This window comes from Schistocerca americana, chromosome 5 (genome assembly GCF_021461395.2).
Source record: "Schistocerca americana isolate TAMUIC-IGC-003095 chromosome 5, iqSchAmer2.1, whole genome shotgun sequence".
Classification (NCBI taxonomy): domain Eukaryota; kingdom Metazoa; phylum Arthropoda; class Insecta; order Orthoptera; family Acrididae; genus Schistocerca; species Schistocerca americana.
Window position 1 is genome coordinate 343937679 of NC_060123.1, and position 22064 is coordinate 343959742.

The following is a 22064-nucleotide window of genomic DNA, read 5'->3' on the forward strand; positions in this document are numbered from 1 at the left end:
TCCAACGCTATTTAGACGTGGTCATTCCACCTTATGTAGTTCCCTACTGTTACTCCTAGGGTTTTTAGACTCCTACTATTTCCAGTGCTTCATTTAAATAGTACAGTCAAACAATAATCAATCTCTTGTGTCTTTATGCTAGGGCAGCTACTGAAATAAACAGTTGGATCAAGGAATTGAAGGACGTCAAAAAAGGAGGTTTAACTTACAAAAATAAAGTGAAGATGGGCTGCACATCATGCGTCTATACCAGCGTTTCCCACAATGTGTTCCGCGGAACGCTGGTGTTCCGCGAGAAGAGAATAAGTTCCCCGCAAAAAAACTAATAATAACATGGCTTTTTTCCTTTTTCGACATTTTGACAATACTAATTTTTTAAAACGTTATTATAATTTCTACGTTATTAATTATTTTATACCTGAAGTAACCAGTAAATAAAACAATTTTTGTGTGATGCATTAAAGTTTTATTAAACTTCAAAATTAACGATGTGTTCCGTCAAAGTACCTGGATTCTCGAAGTGTTCCGTCAGAGGAAAAGTTTGGGAACCACTGATCCGAATGAATGGATAGTAAACAGCCCAAAGATGATATTGACTGAATTCCTAGAGATAATAAAAAGAGCGAGAATATCTAATAGACGACTGATGGGATAGCATTATAAAACATTCAGCAGCAGCAAGGATAGGTACTACTGACCACAGTGCATGCAAAAGTGTGGAGGAGGCCTTTTATCCGACATAGGACGTCGGATGGCTGCCGCTGCCGTTGCTGCTTGTTGTCCTAATTGGTGATGAAGCTAGTCAGTACGAATGTTTCCCTAATTCAGTGTTGTCATTACCTTGTTAAATTACGTATCTAGTTTCTTGTCACTAATGAACAAGTAATTTAAATACGATACAGATTAAGAAATAATTAGTAAATCCTTGTAAGGTATATTGTTTACGTGGGAAATTGACGTGGAGAGAGATAGAAGAGTGGTAGCGTAAGATCTCTTCGGTTATGTCATATCTTGTAAGTTTTTTAGCACACTACAGATGAGTTTTTCTTTAGTATTATTTTTGCGTGTCTTTCTGGTAGTCGCGATAGTAAGACAGCAAATCTAATTTCTGTTTTCACGATCCGACTACAGTAATTGCATTGAGCTGCTGTTTTTCTGAGAGTCCATCCGAAATTTCCATTTAGGCCGCAGTTTATATAATGGTCACATTATGTTTTCTCCACTTGGATGCACATATGTCGATTACAGTATGATAGTGGTTGTCGTTAAGCACTGTGAGCAAAACGACACATACTACAGAGTGAACATTAAAATAGTGACACTGAAATACGAATTAACGCGACAAGCGCAACGAGTCTCATTTGAAGCTGATTTTTTTTTCCATTAATGACAACCACGATTACATGCTCGGAAACATGTGACAATACAACAGTGGTCTAGTAGCCAACAACCATAATATTTATAGATTGCTGATTCTAGTCTCGAACTTTAAACAGTTGTCCAGATATCAGCGTATTTACTGTAATAAACATTTGTCTCCGTTTCCACTCAAGAGGTATTGGTTATCCGTCTTCTAACTAGCCTGTTGCGGCCCGCCATGAATCCTCCATTGTGACAACCTTTTCATCGCGGAGTAGCACTTTGGTCAAAGTTATTTGTTGAATGTATTCCAGTCTCTGTATTCCCCTACAGTTTTCGTCCATTACAGCTCTCTCCAATACTCTGACGCTTTAATATGTATCTTCTCATCCTCTTTCTCGTACCTGTCTCTGTTTTTCGTACGTTCCTCCCTTCGCCGATTCTGTTAAGAACCTCCTCTTTCCTTACCTTATCATTCCTCAAATTTTCTACATCCTCCTATAGCACCACATCTCGAAAGCTTCGATTCTCTTCTTTCCGGATTTCCCACAATCCATACACTGCCGTGAGCCAAACTTACGTCCTCAGAAATGTCTTCCTCAGATTAAGCCCTATGTTTGATATTAGCAGATTTCCTCTGGGAAGGAAAGCCCTCTTTCCTGCAATGATCTGCTCTTTATGTCCTCCTTTCGTCGTCCGCTTTCACTGTTGGTTCTCAAACTGCATCAGTCAGCAATAGGAACCAAAGAAGAAAACAGAGATAGGCTCCTTTTAGATTGAACTATCGGCCTCGATTACAAAATAAATTTATTACTGTTCATTACATGCTTCGGCTGATGCCATCTATTGAAGGAAGTCTTTGCTCACAAACATACAGAGCTGAAATTCAAATGAGAGACCACGCACAACTTAATAATAATATAGGCTTACATAATGACTGCGGACTGCTATAAGGAGTTTCTTTCCTTCAGTAATAGTTTATTTTAATGAAATTTATACTTCTGATAGTTGCTCTTGTTTCTCAAGCGAGTGACTGCTATTCTCTTATGATTATGTACTTTGGCTTGCGGAGTATGTATGTAGATGTAGATGTACTTTTGCTTCAGTGAATGATCAATAATTGAGGGTATTAGATATACTCTGTCCTTAAAAGATAAGTTAGATTTTTGATTTACCTCTCAGTTCCATTATATTACGATATCTCTAAAGGATTATAACAGCTTACAAGTTATTGAGAGCAGACAGTTCGACTGATCAAACAGAATCTGATTTCATACGTTAATTATTGCTCGTTTAATATGTAAATAAGGTTGCGTGCGGGGCACCCACTCGGAATTTAGAACTGGTTCGTTGTTCTGTGTCATAAACACTAGCGAACGAGTGGGTAGATTATGGGGCATTTCTGAGTGATATTACAAACAGTAGCTGAGTCCAATGCAAAAGGATTGCCTGCCGAAACTCAAAACTCGTTCACATTTCTGTTACGATCTCTTTGTCAGGCAATGAGTGCTAAAACCAGCATAATGAAAGTATCTGTTTACGTAAGAAATAGTTTGTCGTGGCTTCGATCAACCTGAAGATTTTGTTCCCACGTCTCAAATACCAAGGAAGTCAGACAAACGTCAGGTACATATACATATATTCTTCTATCACTCACATTACATTCATATTTCCTCATCTCACGGATCATTGTATTACCTTTTATTTTCTTCTTCTTGAATGGTTGAAAATGTCTGCGATGGTAAAGGAAATGGGTCCGTTTTTACTATCAAAACATTTGTTTCTGGCAGTCACGTTTCCATTTGTTTAATTCAGGCTGCACACGGAGCACTTCGGTAATTATTACGATTGTCAAGTTACTGTTTTTACTTTCCATTACATTTGAAAATTTAAATGATATGCTTGATATCTTCGAGATCGTACAGCATTTTGGTAATTTCACTGAAGAACAAACACGCGGGACAGTGAATTGTGTGAGTGATGATACGCATACGTTAGTTTCTACAAACGTAGCACTTAAAACTCCGTAATTAAAATTTGCAATACTTAAAACGATACTATGCGGAAGAGCCGACAGATCTGGGTGATTTTTTTTTTTAAAGAAAACAGAATGAGTTTAAAGTTTTAATGTTCTGTTGACGACGTCACTGGAGACGGAATACAAGCTGAATTGGCGGAAGGAAATATCCCAACTGTTATCTTATGCGTTTTACGGAAACGACGGAAAACTTAAATCAGGATATCCGGTCGGAGATATAATCCGGTGCCCTGCCGAGTACGAAGTAAGTTTGGTAATCATTGCGCCCCCTCGTTTGATGTCATTTTTTAGACTCAGAAGGAAGTTTCACTAAAGCACCTAATAAATTACAATCTTCTTGCATTTTTCATGACAATGTTTCCACGTAATGTCAATTTTTGAGCTAATATACATGCATAGAGCCGCTAAAGCTTTATATTTTTACCTTTTCTAAAAAAATTAGTGATTGCAACGGAATGCTACTCATAAGGCTTCCAGTGGCATCTGACGTTTTCCTGTTCTTGTCATTATAACCTTTGCTGTTTCTGACGTTCCTTGGGCTGAATGATTGCGAAGATGCTACGTGTCCATTTAATTTTAAATTTACAGTTTAGCAATAACTTTTCCTCTACATGTTGACTGTCGATGTTCTGTAATCAGATACCAATACGACTGTCTTTTTGGTTGCAGGAGTTGCTGGAACGAGTATTCAAGCTGTTCGATCTGGACAGAGATGGAGTCCTTCGGCAGGACGACTGGATAGAATTTCTGAAAGAGCGATTGACGTGAGTACCAGTATTTGTTTACAAATACATGACAACTGCACGTCTGTCCTGCATACCGTAATAGAACCAAGTGGAAACTGCGTGAATCTCTCGGTTTCGAGATGAAAATGTTCAATTCTTGCAACTTGGTGTTGCTGTGTTATTGTCGAGGAGCTCATCTTTTCTATTCGAAGAAACTAAAGAAATAGTCGTCATTTTTGGCTGAGGGACACAGAGGGTTCTTCGCCCACCTAACTGGAAAAGGTTCCATCCTTAGCCCACACTGGCACGTTTCCCTCGTGATATATCTCTTAAGTCTATGTTTCAGTGAACATTAACGTAATGAGTGCGTGTGATGTTGAGATGAAAGTACAAGGTGGAACACGATACTGGCATACAGACTACTTTTCTCGCAGAGCGTTGGAGGGCCGCCGAAATTAACGACCTAATCCGTTCGAACGGGTTACCAACTATAGCGTCACATGCCAATACTGCATGAGACACTACGGGAAAGTTAGGAATTCAGCCTAGGATACGAGGGTGAAATATGTTTATTAAGAAGCATATGCCAACACCACGTCTCCTCTGGGTTGGCGAAATCACAGTAACTGTCTTTTGCAACTGGATTTCGTGCTTGATATTTCCGGGTCGAGCTTCTTCGTACTGAGATGTTTCAGTAACCACGACCATAAACATATGCCGAAAAAACGGAATAACATATTAAAACATTTAAACCAGGTAAAAGCATCCAATGTTACTGATCTTCATGGGGAATAATCAATTTAGCACGTTCGTCAGTGTTTAAGGACACAGTAAAAGTTTCAGGACATGTTCGTCAGACAGAAAAAGTATGTTGTATGGTGTTCGGTCCGAAAAATCTTTATTACAATGTTAGAAATGATTTGATACACATGTTCAGTAACAGAAAACATAGAGGAACGGAAGGTACCGGCATACGACAAGAAAGTCATTCTTAAGTGAAATGTCAAAATGCCCTATGTTGAATGTTAAGTGCATCAACCAGCAGCCGCATTAAACCACGGATGTGTTGATGTATCGCTGCACTATTACGTGTGGTTTCGATGACTTCCAAAATATGAAATCGAGGACACTGTTGCTGATAGTTGTATTTGATACACAGAAATTTATAAATATTCCCACTAATAGTCTAGAGGATTTATGTCCAAAGGGAACTTGATCCAGTTCTTCCTATACATCTGCCACGGAATCCAAGATGAACATTAGTAAACAGTGCTGTGTTCGCCAAATTCGTAGAGACTACTTAAACAGTTGATGCTTGCTATAAGTAACGTGATACCATGTATCGCATGTCAACATCACTTTCATGAAATGAACAACAAAACACTGGTGCCGAATCTAAATAAACTCAACCAGACGTAACCGAGAGGCCATCGTGAACATAGCTTCATGTCGTATTGTTGTATGTTGTGTTCTTGTGAGTAAATGATAGGGCGTTTTGAACATTTCATGTAAGAAAGAAGTTCTTGCCGTAGCTAGTACCTTCTGTTCCTTTATGCTTACTATGAAAAATGCTGCGTGAGGAGGTGTAGAAAAATGGTTCTAATATGTGACTAAAGCGTTTCCGAACCAATGACTGTGTATTTCCTTCTTCTGTACAGGTTCTGTCCCAAAAGCTGTAACAATAACTTCTTTTGAAGGAATTTATTGCTTTTTAATGTACAAAACCTTAAAAATATTGAAAGTACATTCCTTCCGAATCCATGCACCTTTCTCACCCCTTAGTCCAGTCGCCATAGCCTTCTTGGAGTGCGTCATCCGGACCTCAATAAGGCAGCGCACCGAAGCCTCTTGCCCACTCCAACGACCTGTGTTTCAGGGTCGTACTAGAAAATCCACGTCTCGTTGCCTGTCACTACTCTGTCCCAAAAATTAGAGTAACTTTCGCAACGTTCACTTCCCGCGTCACTTCACGGATTTCCACTTGTTCGCCGGCCGGTGTGGCCGTGCGGTTCTAGGCGCTTCAGTTTGGAACCGCGTGACCGCTACGGTCGCAGGTTCGAATCCTGCCTCGGGCATGGATGTGTGTGATGTCCTTAGGTTAGTTAGGTTTAAGTAGTTCTAAGTTCTAGGGGATTGATGACCTCAGATGTTAAGTCCCATAGTGCTCAGAGCCATTTGAACCATTTTTTCCACTTGTTCATCGGTCACAATTTTTGGGACCGTGTTTGGGCACACCTCTCTCATCACTACTTCGCCTTCCAAAATGAGATAAACATTCGATTTTGACATATTAAAATCCTCTGCTATTATCTCAGGAGTAGACCCCTGTTCAAAACTTTTGGTACTTTCTCCACATTTTCGTACTTTTGGGGTCATAAAAGACGCATGAAGTGCTTGTTGTCGTCGACGTTTTCTCCGCGTATTTGGAACATCTTGTGCTACTCGTGAATTCTTTTCTGGGACGTAGCTTCCTCTCCGTAGGTTTCCTGAATCAGGCCTACCGTCACAGAGTCCGATTTTTTCAAGTTTAATGCAAAATTTGATTGCATATCGCTGCTGATTAACAGCTGCATCCTGAATCTCGACGCGACACAAAAGCACGCTACTGACGAAACGCGATCCTTAGCCTGTCACTACCCGAGACGACTGAGCCAAGTAGCATTCGTTCAAAAATGTGTGTGAAATCTTATGGGACTTAACTGCTAAGGTCATCACTCCCTAAGCTTACACACTACTTAACCTAAATTATCCTAAGGACAAACACACACACCCATGCCCGAGGGAGGACTCGAACCTCTGCCGGGACCAGCCGCATAGTCCATGACTGCAGCGCCTTAGACCGCTCGGCTAATCCCTCGCGGCTAGCATTCGTTAGCCCTGAAAAATTCGATATGTGTTTTTTTATGCCAGTATTTAATACCGAAATCTCAGTAGACTGTTTCGATGGAATATAATTACCTTGTGATAGTGAAAGGTTATGCGGTAGCGCTCTCGCTTCCCACGCCCGGGTTCCCGGGTTCGATTCCCGGCGGGGTCAGGGATTTTCTCTGCCTCGTGATGACTGGGTGTTGTTGCTGTCCTTAGGTTAGTTAGGTTTAAGTAGTTCTAAGTTCTAGGGGACTGATGACCATAGATGTTAAGTCCCATAGTGCTCTGCGCCATTTGAAGCCAGTGAAAGGTTATGTTATCTGTACAGTTCGATCCTAGATTTTGTGTGTCTGGAGAGCTTGCATAACGTGAAAAGATGACGCCGCTGTCGTTGGGAAAGGAAGTCGCTGTGGTGAATGGCAGGATTTGTCTTTCAACGTTCCTTGTGAACTCGAATCCGGTGTATTAACTACTTTGAAACTTGAATCGGCAACGCCAGCATTTGCAGCGCCGAGACTACTGTCATACAAAACTGTTGAAGAGAGGTAACAATAATCTCCATCCGGTACTAGCACTCCAAACTCGCTTGGATAGCCGTGTGTGTTAAAGTGCCGCTTCGAGTTAGGGAGATGCCCTAGCACTGGATCGAATTCGTGCGTCGAATTAACGACCGGGATCGGTGAACTGGCCAGCCGATGTGGTTTTCAGACAGTGTCCGACATCCCACTATGTGAATATCAGGTAGTGAATACCAGTCTGATGCCCAAGTCCGGCCTCAGCTGCACGATTCAAAAAAGATTTAGAAAACCTTTTCTCGCTTTCATATGAATAACATTACACGCAGAAGAGGAAATGCATCTAACCACCCCTATATTAATCACGCCAAATTCTTTAATAACCATGCCGGCCCTCCGATGATGCTGGACGAAGGCACAAGAAAAAGAAGTACTAGCACACCGAGATTATTATTAATAAAAATAATTAGTTAGCTCAATACAATCAAACTTATGAGGAATTCTCATCTTCCGAGAGAGGTGGTGGTGTGGTGGAGGTACTCGCTTTCGGGAGACATGAAGCTCAAATCCCCTTTCAGTATCCAGACTGAAGCTTTCCGCGATTTCCCTCGTGCCCGCCCCCCCCCCCCCCCCCTCCAAATGACGTCTTCAGCAGGACACTAAACCTTATTCTTCCTTCCTTTGCTCTTCAATTTCTCACCACAAGAGTGAAATTTGGTAATAACTATTAACATGGATACGGATGGCCACATTGTGGCTTTCAGTTGATATCACTGCAGCAGAAATAACACTGAACAGCAATAAAATAACACTAAAAAACGATTCTATACGAAAATGGTATAACTGGACATAGGGATGTAGATAAATCATTCTGTCAAGTCCGTGTCTTGAGAATATCTAATCCCGCTGATATGCAAGTTGTCAATTAGTAGTCAAAGAGTTAGATGTATGTTTCTCAGCCGCCACATCCCGTAAAGTGGCTTGTATAATGAAGATGTAAATGTGAAAGACCGTGGGTGCTAATCTATAAAATAGGTGGCAGTCTAAGGCGGCATTAGGAAAGAGAGTGGGGTAAGTGCGTATGATTCAGATCATGAACTTAACCACACGTCATTGCAATTGTGATTTCGCAAATGGCTCCTTCTGCGTATCCAGTTGTAGACGTCCTTAGTGCTGACTTCATTGGACATCAGATCAAAGTGCATTAACCATGTAACAATTGAAGGAACACCACAGTCAGATCAATCATCGCAAAGATGTTTGTGCAGTGGTATGAAGGGATAATGTCCTCGACACATGTATTTGAGAACACCGACAGGCTGGTAATGTGACATATACAGGGGCTATCTTCGAACGTATATTTGCCATTGAAGGCATCATGAACAACGTGGGCTACATCTGTTAATTAGTTACCTCTACTGCTCGTTAAACACCAATGGGGCGTTAAAGTTTCATCTTTCTCTCTTTATTTTCAGAGCCAATGATGTGTATAGCTGTGTCGTCGAGTTGTGTTCATTCGTAATAATGCACATCTACATGATCAGAAAATGTCTGAAACGCTTGTAGTGATGTTGCAGGGCACATTTACTGAAACATAAACGTTAAGAAAAAACTCGAAACGTTGCACCGTTTCCGAGATATTTAGCACTGAAGTTAGCCATGAAGTTGTCGTGCCCGTAAATTCATGTTTAAGCTAACCAAACAAAGCACTCGTTGGGTAACATCGCCCCAGCCAGGTCGCTTGAATGTGAGAGCGCGACGCCGTGATTGGTTAATTTCAATCCTAAATACTTCAGAAACGGCGCAGCGTACCGAATTTTTTTCTTAACATTTATGTCTGAGTACAACCTGCCCTGCAACATCCCTATAAGCGTTTCAGACGTTTTTTGATCACCCTGTGTATTCCGCCTGCATAGCTCAGTTGATGAGAGCATTACTCACAGAACACAAAGGTCCGCGTTCAGGTTCCGTTTGGCCAGGAGAACATCCGATTTCCCAGAACCTTCGATCTGTGGAAGAGGAACAAAAATACGTGTCTCGGCTTATCCGTAGGTACTCGATCGTTTCTGAGGAAACGCCCGTCATAGTTTTCGACGTAATTTAGATGTCATTACCCTGCTATAAGCTCAGCGTAAACTAATGGCATAGTGGCTAACGTCACGGTGTCTCAAGATTGTGTCTCGTATTCGACACCCGATTGTTATTTATATTTATTTTATTTTATTCTGGTTTTTTTTCAGTTATATACCCATTCCCTTAGAAGATTACTACTCACGAATGTTTCTTAACAATTAGGGATAACTGTAAAATTACAGTTGCGTGTCAGAATAAGTGTCACACATTTACTACAAAATAAATGTGTATATTATATTTTCACGGCTTGCAATCTTTTTAAATTGTCATAATATTATATTTTATTCTGATATAAACTACTAATTCTTACATTTTATTCTTATGCTTATTCTTCAGGAATATTTGAATGATACCGATCGTAGAAACATTCTACACATAGAAATTCCGGTAATCACGAGTTTCGTATGAAGGCAGGTTTGCCGCAGCGACATTTCTTCGTATGAAGAAACGTCGTTAACGTTTCTGAAGTTTTCACGTGTAATGTCACGGAAAACTACGCATAATCGATCACTTTTCCGAAAACTGGCGCTTGAAATTGATTATGAATCAAGATACACTACAGGAATTTCAATGAAACAGTTTCATTCACCAGGCATATACACTCCTGGAAATGGAAAAAAGAACACATTGACACCGGTGTGTCAGACCCACCATACTTGCTCCGGACACTGCGAGAGGGCTGTACAAGCAATGATCACACGCACGGCACATCGGACACACCAGGAACCGCGGTGTTGGCCGTCGAATGGCGCTAGCTGCGCAGCATTTGTGCACCGCCGCCGTCAGTGTCAGCCAGTTTGCCGTGGCATACGGAGCTCCATCGCAGTCTTTAACACTGGTAGCATGCCGCGACAGCGTGGACGTGAACCGTATGTGCAGTTGACGGACTTTGAGCGAGGGCGTATAGTGGGCATGCGGGAGGCCGGGTGGACGTACCGCCGAATTGCTCAACACGTGGGGCGTGAGGTCTCCACCGTACATCGATGTTGTCGCCAGTGGTCGGCGGAAGGTGCACGTGCCCGTCGACCTGGGACCGGACCGCAGCGACGCACGGATGCACGCCAAGACCGTAGGATCCTACGCAGTGCCGTAGGGGACCGCACCGCCACTTCCCAGCAAATTAGGGACACTGTTGCTCCTGGGGTATCGGCGAGGACCATTCGCAACCGTCTCCATGAAGCTGGGCTACGGTCCCGCACACCGTTAGGCCGTCTTCCGCTCACGCCCCAACATCGTGCAGCCCGCCTCCAGTGGTGTCGCGACAGGCGTGAATGGAGGGACGAATGGAGACGTGTCGTCTTCAGCGATGAGAGTCGCTTCTGCCTTGGTGCCAATGATGGTCGTATGCGTGTTTGGCGCCGTGCAGGTGAGCGCCACAATCAGGACTGCATACGACCAGGCACACAGGGCCAACACCCGGCATCATGGTGTGGGGAGCGATCTCTTACACTGGCCGTACACCACTGGTGATCGTCGAGGGGACACTGAATAGTGCACGGTACATCCAAACCGTCATCGAACCCATCGTTCTACCATTCCTAGACCGGCAAGGGAACTTGCTGTTCCAACAGGACAATGCACGTCCGCATGTATCCCGTGCCACCCAACGTGCTCTAGAAGGTGTAAGTCAACTACCCTGGCCAGCAAGATCTCCGGATCTGTCCCCTATTGAGCATGTTTGGAACTGGATGAAGCGTCGTCTCACGCGGTCTGCACGTTCAGCACGAACGCTGGTCCAACTGAGGCGCCAGGTGGAAATGGCATGGCAAGCCGTTCCACAGGACTACATCCAGCATCTCTACGATCGTCTCCATGGGAGAATAGCAGCCTGCATTGCTGCTTAAGGTGGATATACACTGTACTAGTGCCGACATTGTGCATGCTCTGTTGCCTGTGTCTATGTGCCTGTGGTTCTGTCAGTGTGATCATGTGATGTATCTGACCCCAGGAATGTGTCAATAAAGTTTCCCCTTCCTGGGACAATGAATTCACGGTGTTCTTATTTCAATTTCCAGGAGTGTAATTAGCAGGCGAATAATGACAATGTCTTTTCAGTACACTCTGTAAAGCATTCGTGTACTAATCTTCAACGGTCCTGAGAAGTGAACAAATTAAAAACAAAAACGAGAAACAAAAACAATTACCAGGTTTCGAACACAGGGCGCAAAAGTGTGAATCCGCAAAGTTAGCCATTGCACCACCGCTTCAGGTGGATTATCATAAACTTTGATCGTCGTTTTCTCTGAAAAGGTCAGGCATCTGCTTACAACACAAGACACGCGTTGGCTTATTTTCACCCCTGTTCCACTGAGCGAAGTTCCTGAGAAATTGGGTTATGGCAGTCGCCCTGTTCTCTTCGCGAATGAAAAGGTCATTCTGGAACCGTACACATTCTTCTACAATTAACTCGAATTTCACAGTCCACCGTGAAAAAATATGGCATTAAATCTGGCCGTGTCAGCGTCCGCTTCACTTGGCTGGTGAAGCTGTTGCGTATCGAGTAAGAATTCCAGACTCGCCGAGCTGCTCACTGCATCCCAAGACGTCGGCAGTCACGAATGCTGCACGTGCCGTCACGTTGTAGAGCACGAATTTCCTCCCCATTGTTTCGCCAAGTTTCTCTATTTATACGAACACAGACCGGCATACATTAAGACAGGGAAGCGTTCCAGTGTAGCTATTTTGATGTCATGACAACGGCACGACAGAAAGTACGTTCAGTTGTTTACATCACATGCTTTAACAGATCCGGTTAACAGATGCACCGGGACGGAGAGCGTTCTAAGAGTAGTTTCCCAGTCTTGCTGAGTGAATATATTTCAGCAGTATACAAAAAGTGGTGTAATGTTTGTTCTGCAACCGAAGAAAGACTGCTGCGATCTTCCTGTGAAACATGAGTCCTCTGGAGTTGAATGCATTGCGAATCTTTTCTATAATGTACTATATCGTCTGCTTACAAGTGACATTCATACTCTTCTTTAAATAATTTTTATTCTGTAGAAAATTGTCCCAATCTTAACCAGCAGCGTTCTCCCTGTCGATCTTCAATCATTAAGTAATGAGTCTGCTGTGCGGTTTTATGCCGTTCTTCAAATGGTTCAAATGGCTCTGAGCTCTATGGGACTCAACATCTGAGGTCATCAGTCCCCTAGAACTTAGAACTACTTAAACCTAACTAACCTAAGGACATCACACACATCCATGTCCGAGGCAGGATTCGAACCTGCGACCGTAGTGGTCTCGCGGTTTCAGACTGAAGCACCTAGAACCGCTCGGCCACACCGGCCGGCTATGCCGTTCTCTGTCTTGTTTTGTGTGAATCCTTTTATCTGGAAATAACTTCTGCAGTGAACGCTCTCTTTCACTTCATTTAGATGCTCTTATATTTGTCAGCTAATACTACTAATACTATTTTTGCGCTTTATTTCTCTTTCTAGTGACAAGTAAACTGCACCTGAATTCCTCTCACATTAAGCTGTCCGTAATACTAATAAAAGTCTTCCATTGACAGTCCTCGCTTTTTGTCTTGTTTCTCCTGGCCTTTATTCCGTGTCTTCACAGGGTCGACATGTTGATCTGGATTTGGGAATATTAGTGGTACAGATTGACCGGATGCCCTTCCTGTCACCGCCATTCGCCCCCTTCCCCCCCCCCCCCCCCTCCCTCGCTCCTCTATCGGTACGAAAACTGGGTCCGGCGGGACTGTCTGCTTCCAGTTGTGTCCCACATGAAAGTGTTCGAACATTTTTCTAAATGTTTACAAATCTAGTAACTAAGGTGGGACGTGGGTATCAGCCCGTGTTCACTTTTCCGCATGTGAGAAACTGCAACTTTTCTCGCTTGTTCTCTCTTATAAGCCCTCCATTCAAAATATTTGCAGACTATTCGCTTCTTATTTTTCTTCGCACTCGTTCCACTTTCAAACCAAGTTTTGTGCCAGAGGCACAGTTTGAAAAGCGTTATCTTTCAATGGAAATCTTCGACTGTTGTTCAACTCTTTTTCTTTTCCTAAAGTCAACAAAACCTCTTTTGGTTTCTCCGTTGCTTTAGGCATCTTGTTCTATATGCTCATAGATAGTTAGGCAGCAGTATTCTTGGACTTTCCCTATATTAACGATTATCAAATCGTTGTCCTCGTTTCTCCACCTTTATATCTTTCTCTTTTATGCTTCTTTAATCCTTAATCCAAATATAAGCTGTCCATTATATTTGTTCATCTTAATATTACTTTCGGCCAGAGTTGTGGTTTGAACCTACAGTCGTATCTTTGAATCAGATCTCATCTAGTTCATTTGTCCACTCTAGAAAAAGAGTTAGAGCATACAGAATGCAGCGGTTATTTGATTTTGTGTGTTCTTTAAATTGCTATCCCAACCTAATATTTCAGTAATCTGATAGTTTCACACCTAGTCACATTCAAGCAGTTCTCATTCTTGCAGGACTTTATTTTCCTATCACTTACACATCTCTTGCAAAAATTGCTTACATTATGCTATTTTTTCAAGCTAAAAATAATTATATTGTCATAGTTGTCTTTTCTTCAGTCGCTGAGCATCACATCGATCTTGACTTCTAAAGACTCTGCATTATCACGTATGATCATGTTTATATAAATGCTGTGTACTAAAAATGGGGCTAGAGCAGTTCAGAATAAATGTAAATGTGCATGAGAGTGCTTTGACGATGTATTTTACTGCTGTTGTTGTATTTGATGTATGTAGTGACACTAACATTACCCATTGTCTTGTTCAGGTACTTTTTTTTCATTTTATCCATTACAAATGGATGGGGAAACACTACGACTGTAAATACAATGGTTTTGCTTATAAAATATCTTTTTCTGTTGCCAGTCACGAGTTTCTTTTATTTATTTCACGCATTACGCGTTTCGGGAAATGATTGCCATTTTCAAATTAGTTTTTTGTGTATTTTGGCGTTTATTCGTGATCATTTTACGAGGTGTGAGCTGCTGAATCATGTTGTTGCCTTTACGCTTTATTCAGAAATTTAATCATCAAACATCACTCACACAATTTACAGAGCACAGTAGACCCTGAAAATAGCAACATATAGTAATAAAAAGTCGCAATGATCTTTGTGATAGTTTGTTGTTTTCAACGTGTACACTACACTGTAGACGAAAAACGAACTTGAAAACGAGACTCGTTTCCCGAAACGCATCCTGCAAGAAATAAATAAAAGTATAGCGTGACTGGCAGAAGCAAAATTAATTTTTTAAACAAAACTATTGTTCAGGTACAGTTTGTGAACGTGATGAACCTGCGTATCGATCGAGAGAATGAAATATTGTATCCTGTGTTATGTAGGTGGGCCGATGCTATTCACTAAAATATAAAACACAAAAAAAAGGTCAACCACCCATAAGGTGAGGAGGAAACGAAATGAAATTTCATCGGTTGGGAGGCTATGGGATGTTATTATGGTGATTAAAAAATCGACTCAGTTTCACAAAGAACTTGTAGTATAAGCCCCCCCCCCCCTCGCCTGAGGTAAGCTGGCCCATAATATATGGTATCATGGATACGACCGAGCTGGTCCCACACGTTTTCTATCGGGGAGAGATCTGGGGATCTTACGGAATATGGGAATACCATAACATCACGCAAACAGTTCATAAAGACAGGTGCTATGAGTGGAATTGCACTGTCCCGCTGAAAAATGGCACCACGATACTTTCGCTTGAGAGGTAAAACAGGAGGACGCACGATGTCCATAACGTGCCATTAGACTCCCCTCAAATACTGCCAGCCGTGATCTGAAGTCATAACCGATCGCTCGCCACACCATGACGCCAACAGTAAGACCGCTGTCTCTCCCAGACATTGGGAGAATGGAAGCCGTCCCTAAGTCGCCGTCATACTCGCCGACGATTGTCATTCTGGGTAGTGCAGAACAGCAATTCATCGCTGAACACTTTAGGACGCTATTAATCAACAGTCCATGCTACCGGATCACTCTACCGATCAAGAAGTATCCCTTTGCGTGCAACTTACGCATGGGATGGAATTCCCCTAGTGCGCCTGCTGTTAGCTACCACTCAATGATTCTCGATGATATACACTCATGCTCATAAATTAAGGATAATTGCAGAATGTGGTGCCACACAGCATGGAACTACACAAAACTGGCGCTAACAGCATAGGCACCTAGGGAACACACACGACACAGATCTGTAAGTCCACGGTATTGGTGATAAGTTGAGAAAACCGTCCCGAAACACATGTGCTACAAAACGCCACTGTTTCCTGCTCATGTACCCCGACATCAATATGGGATATGATCACCATGCACACGTATACAGGTCGCACAACGAGCTGGCGTACTCTGGATCACGCGGTCGAGCAGCTGCTGGGGTATAGCCTCCCATTCTTGCACCAGTGTCTGTCGCAACTCCTGAAGTGTCGTAGGGGTTTGAAGACTTGCAACGATACATCAACCGAGAGCATCCCAGAAGTGCTTGATGCGGTTTAGGTCTGGAGAACAGGCAGGCCACTCCATTCGCCTCATCTGTTTCAAGGTACTCCTCCAAAATGGCAGCTCGGTGGGACCGTGCGTTATCATCCATCAAGAGGAATGTGGGACCCACTGCACCCCTGAAACGGTAGACATACTGGTGCAAAATAAGTCCAGATACACCTGACCTGTTACAGTTCCTCTGCCAAAGACATGCAGGGGTGTACGTGCACCAATCATAATCCCACCCCACACCATCAAATCACGACCTCCATATAGGTCCCTTTCAAGGACATTAATGAATTGGTTCCTGGTTCACGCCAGATGAAAACCCGGCGAGAATCACTGTTCAGACTATACCTGGACTCGTCCGTGAACATAACCTGGGACCACTGTTCCAATGACCATGTACTGTGTTTTTGAGACCAGGTTTCTCGGGCTCTCCTGTGACCAGGGGTCAGTGGAATGCACCTTTCAGGTCTCTGGGCGAGTAAACCATGTCTGTTCAGTCGTCTGTAGACTGTGTGTCTGGAGACAACTGTTCCAGCGGCTGGGGTAAGGTCCCGAGCAAGGCTACCTGCAGCATTCCGTTGCCGTCTGCGGGCACTGATGGTGAGATATCGGTCTTCTTGTGGTGTTGTACGCTGTGGATGTCCCGTACTGTAGCGCCTGGACACGTTTCCTGTCTGCTGGAATCGTTGCCATTATCTTGAGAACACATTTTGTGGCACGCGGAGGGCCCGTGCTACGACCTGCTGTGTTTGACCAGCCTCCAGTCGCCCAAGTATTCTACCCCTCATAACGTCATCAACATGTGTTCTTTGAGCCATTTTCAACACACAGTCACCATTAGCACGTCTAAAAACGTCTGCACACTTGCTCGCTGCACCGTACTCTGACATGCACCAACACACCTCTGCGTATGTGGGCTGCTGCCAGCGCCACCGTGCGACAACCGCAAGTCAAATGCACCGCATGGTCATACCCCGAGATGATTTAAACCCACAAACCGCCCACCAGAGGGTTGTTTCACCATGTATCAGCATTATTCTTAATTTATGAGCACGAGTGTAGATTGTAGCACGAAGTTCGTTACTTGTTCTCGGATAGCAGGCGCAGATGTGAAGTGATTACTATGTGTTTGATGCCGAACGTGGCGATCCTCCCATAGGGTGGTCAGACGTGGTAGACCGGTTGCTTGACGACGGCTCACGTTCCTATGCAGTCCAACATCAAGCCACTGTCACATGCAAATACCCCACAAATCTGGATATTTGCGCGATTTCGCTCGCCGGAGACTCATGCTGAGTCCTCTTTCAAACACTAGCAGGCGCTGGATAGGCTGCTCACGTGAGTACGTGCCATCTGCTTATCGTTCACAATGGCGCTTTTTACGCCTCTTATGCATCCTACCACGCCTGGTAACAACGATAAACACGAACAACATTAATGCACTCTCGTGGCCGCTCTACCTGTGACAGAGAATTACAAATCTAATCATTTACATAAACGCCGGTGGGACGCATGTGTAGGAAATTACATTGAAATCTGGCGATAATTTCTGGATGCATCACGTTTTTTGCCAGGGAGTCTTTATTGCAGTAGTTGACTCTTAAATAACTGACGTAATACACGATTTCAAAGAAAGAAAACAACTTTTAGTACGTCATTCTGTTTCACATGTTTCAGTGTTGGGAAAGCTAACAACCTGAGGGTGTTTAGGTAATTTTGGCTCTGTTTTCTACCTGTGATAAAAGTCAAGACAGCAGCATATGCAACATACTGCTGAAATATTTAACTGGCCCAGCAGTCATGAAGGAGAGGATTATCACGGATGCAAGTGTTTCTCCACATTATGTCGTTAGGAGAGGTACAGAACTTGTTTCCCTCATCTTCTCCGAGTCAACAACTCGGATAAAATTCGTTCCCATCAACACGATTGACCATTAAGATACGTTAACGATCTCGTCTAAGCCGTCGCTGCAGGAGCAAGTCCATTTACACTCCGTTCCGCTTTTAAACTACAGCGAAACGACAACGCTAGAGGAAATACTCTTGGGTTATCAAGGTGTATCAGTAACGAATTTGCATAGTTATGTAGGCCCACCTAATGACCCGTGTTAGTTTTAAATTTCTTGCTCGCAATTACAAGGTTTGACACTGCCCATCAGTTCAGCTCACACATTACAATGCTACCAAGTGTCATTTTGAGGTCTGGAAGCAACTGACTAGGAGCGCCGCATTTACCCCAACGTTAGACAATTCTGATAGCTTCAAGTGCTCTAGCAACAATCGTGGCTCAGAACCCACATCGTGCAAAGAAGCAGCAGTATCTTAAAAAGAACTCACTGACAGTGTAAAAAATAGTCATTGTCTGTATAATGGAGATCATTTTATGAAATTACAGGATACTTCAATCAGTTTATATACCCCGTAGTTAGCGAGTAATTTATTTGCTTTGCGTAGGACGAACAGCGTCTCAGATGTTACCGACTGACACCGCGTTGATCTTAATGCAGCAACTCAAACGCCGTCGAGAATAACTCTCAGAGTATGAGTGTCTCGAGTAACTGTCATGGTTTTATATTACTCAAGCTATGACGGCCCCTGAGGAACGACTGGCCGGCGATATTTCTTTGTCCCGGCGGTCCGCACGGAAGGAATGCTAATTAAACATAACTCCTCCCGTCCTCTTATTTAGTAGCTTCATTACACATTTTTCCCTTTGATGTCGGCGTGGTGATTAACGCACTTTGATTAAATGGCAGCTGTCTAAAGACTGTTATAATACTGAATCGCATGTATAAAGTCTCCTTAAGCCTCTGGTTCCTAGTACTGACCAGACACTCCGAGAATACATTACGATCATTTGTAACCTAATACCGGCATGGGCGGACTTGGATTATGCAGATAACACATTCGCAGCTGTGGATTATGTGGAGAACCTGTTTGATATCCTCACGTGCGGAAGGGGATTGCCTGCAAGGAGGCATCGATCTGAAATTCTGTCACCGCAGGAGAGGAATTAAAATCCCAGTTACGAAAAATTTCCGTAAATGTCATAAATTCAGACTGAAGAAGATATCTGTAAGAACTACTGTTCCACAAACCTGAGCAATTACAGTCCACTCTATCAAATAGTTATTTAAAATAAGTGTGAGAGTTATAAAATTATAGACAATGTGCTGAGAATAATAGTTAACAGACTACAAATGCCAGCAGTTACAGTTCCGTGCTGAAATACATCAAGAAACTTATATAGTGAGATTTCAAATTTTAATGCACCATTTTGCACAAATACTAATACCCAAGAGCTCTACCGAAATCAAAAAAGAGGAGAGATATCATGCATGTTACATGAAGAATTAATCATGAGAAAGCTTTGTGGAAAATGAGTGCCGCATTTCCTGCAAATTGTTTCCATCCCTGAAGTGCTATTCTTGAAGGCTTGCAATAATATTTCTGCGTACATCAGTTCCGAAAAATACCTCAGTGACACACAGGCACGTCATCTGTACACGTGTTTCTGCAGTAGGTATGTTGATGGGTGGATATCCGAAAACGGTAATCAGTTTTAATAAAGCAAAATATAACCATTACTTTTAAAAGCTAATCAACGGCAGTAATTCACTGTCAAGTCTGGCAGTTTTCTCCTCTTCTGGTAAACCTTGCGGGATGTAAGGTCGTGGTCCATGAAACTCTTCAGCTCCTAACGTTTCGTCCAGTGCTTCGCTGGACATCTTCACAGGGGTGTTTCTCCTCCGGTGAGTCTTGCACCCCTCTGAAGATGTCCAGCGAAGCACTGGACAAAACGTTAGGAGCTGAAGAGTTTCATGGACCACGACCTTACATCCCGCAAGGTTTACCAGAAGATATTTCATCCGGTCGTGAAAGCCTTCATACTAGTTTTCTCCTCGTTTTTATATCCCATAATCGACATTGCATTGAAATCAAGAGATGGTACGTCTCCCAATTGAAAGTGAATGTAAGGGATTCTGACAAAACCAGGGATTCCTCCCTCGCTTATTTATCGCTGGCAGATGAAAAGTAAATTTGAAGTAAGGTATAAAGACTCTCCAGTCGAAGACGTTCCCGCAGGCAGCGGCGAGGCCGGGAAGGCGCTGAAAGCACGCAGCAGATAACGGCCGCTTTGCGCGGGCAGGACGCCATTACTCTGCCCGGCCTCCATCTCGCGCTCGCAATCCTTCCCAGCGTACTTGTTGGCGCCTCGCACGCCGACAAGACACAATCTGCAAGACGTATGGCCCTTTCGCACTTGAGCTATTGCCCGTTAGCCCGTTTACAACGGCAGTAAGTTTGACGCGATGTTATTAGTTTATTCTCAATTCACGCGAAGACTGACCGTCAGTTAATTGCGAGTGTTCGCGAGGAGCCCATGTCTGAAACATACAGAAACCACAAGTGCCACGCTTTAAACTAACGTGACCGGGAGGGAAGGATAATGCATCACTGCAGGCGCGTATTAAGACCGTGTTCTGGGTTGATTAATCACTACGGAGTGCTTAGGATCGTGGGAATGAAATTTTCAGACGCATGCCAGATTACAGGTTCTTGAGTAAGTCGTCATTAATGTTCTCGTTTTCCGCATGGCTTGTTCCCATCGACTTCCCAGTTTGTGGAATCATTTAATTGAGACGGTGTTTTTTACAGACTGCACCCCGGCTGGCAGTTCCTTTTTTGAGGAAAATATTTCGACTGACCTTTTCGTCCTCGACAGATACTGCGAGCACACACGTAAGATGATCTCTGGCAGCACCTGATGGAAGACACTTGGGCCAGTCGTCGAAGTACAATGAATAGCTCTGCTGGATACCCACAAACATCCGCTTATCTACAACACCAGAGAAAACCTCAAAATTCACTACATTTTTCCATAATGAATTTCTCTGTCTGCGGCAGATCGTGCGTAACTTTGACATTTTCTTGCAGATAAAACTCTGTCTCAGAAACTCAAAAGGCAGGGTTCCATGTTAGAGTCCTGCTCCAGAGCGCAACCTTAATTTGCCACTAATATTCAATACAACGCTTTCTCGAAACAACTCGTAGATAGTGGCTAAACCATCTTCTCGAATGACCCTTCTGTGAAGTTTGGGAAGTATCAGAGAAGTTCAGATAGAACTGAAGCTGTGATGGCGGATCATGTCGAGCCTGGAAAACTTCTAAAGGCAAAATTACGGATTGGTTGAAGTCACGGTCAAGCTCCCAGTTTTCATTTCCCAAGAATTTTCATGTCTTTACACTTGATTGCGCTGAGGAGGTCAGTGGTTAGTAGCATTATTAGTGTGTATCACTTGTGGTACCATTTCAGTACCAATCAGGTTCATCTGTTCTCACTGCGTTGCTGAGAACCGCCTTCCAGGTCATCGTTTGTAACAGCTCTCCACTAACTGTGTAGCGGAATGTATGTTGTGTCCTTCAATAATCGCATCTTCCATTCTCACTCGTAAATGATAAACGAAAAATCTATAGTCGGTACTTCTCTGTCAAATCCAGAATATAATTATTTTAACTCTCTCTGTCACTATTTTTAATACGTCTGTGGGGCGGGAGCTGTTTCTTGACTCATCTGAAAACCTCACTCTCCGAAACGTAAGAAGACACCTTTCCGCGGTTCACTTTTTTTCTACCGTCTTACTGACATTTCAAAGGCGCTGTCGCATTGATAAACAGACCCTTCGGATTATTCAACACAGCTTGCCCTTTTCTCGTACGATGTCCTGCGCCATGGACGAAAGGCATCAGGCAGATTCCGTATTCCTAGATTACTGGAATGCGTTTGATACAGTGCCGCACTGCAGACTGTTAATGGAGGTCCGAGGGTAGGAATAGGTTCTCAGATTGTTAGTGGCTTGAAGAAATCTTAAATAATAGAACTCAGTACGTTGTCCGGGACAGTGGGTGGTTATCAGAGGCAAGGATATCGTGATGGCT

The 22064-nt window shown here is 43.3% G+C and overlaps 1 protein-coding gene across 1 annotated transcript in view; it reads left to right on the plus strand.

Annotated features, from left to right (window-relative positions):
- Positions 1–22064, plus strand: part of LOC124616366 (NADPH oxidase 5) — a 450136-nt gene that overhangs the window by 29139 nt on the left and 398933 nt on the right. Inside the window, exon 2 of the mRNA XM_047144676.1 lies at positions 4067–4161. Within this exon, the coding sequence (XP_047000632.1) occupies positions 4067–4161 (95 nt within the window). The remainder of the gene's footprint in view (positions 1–4066; positions 4162–22064) is intronic.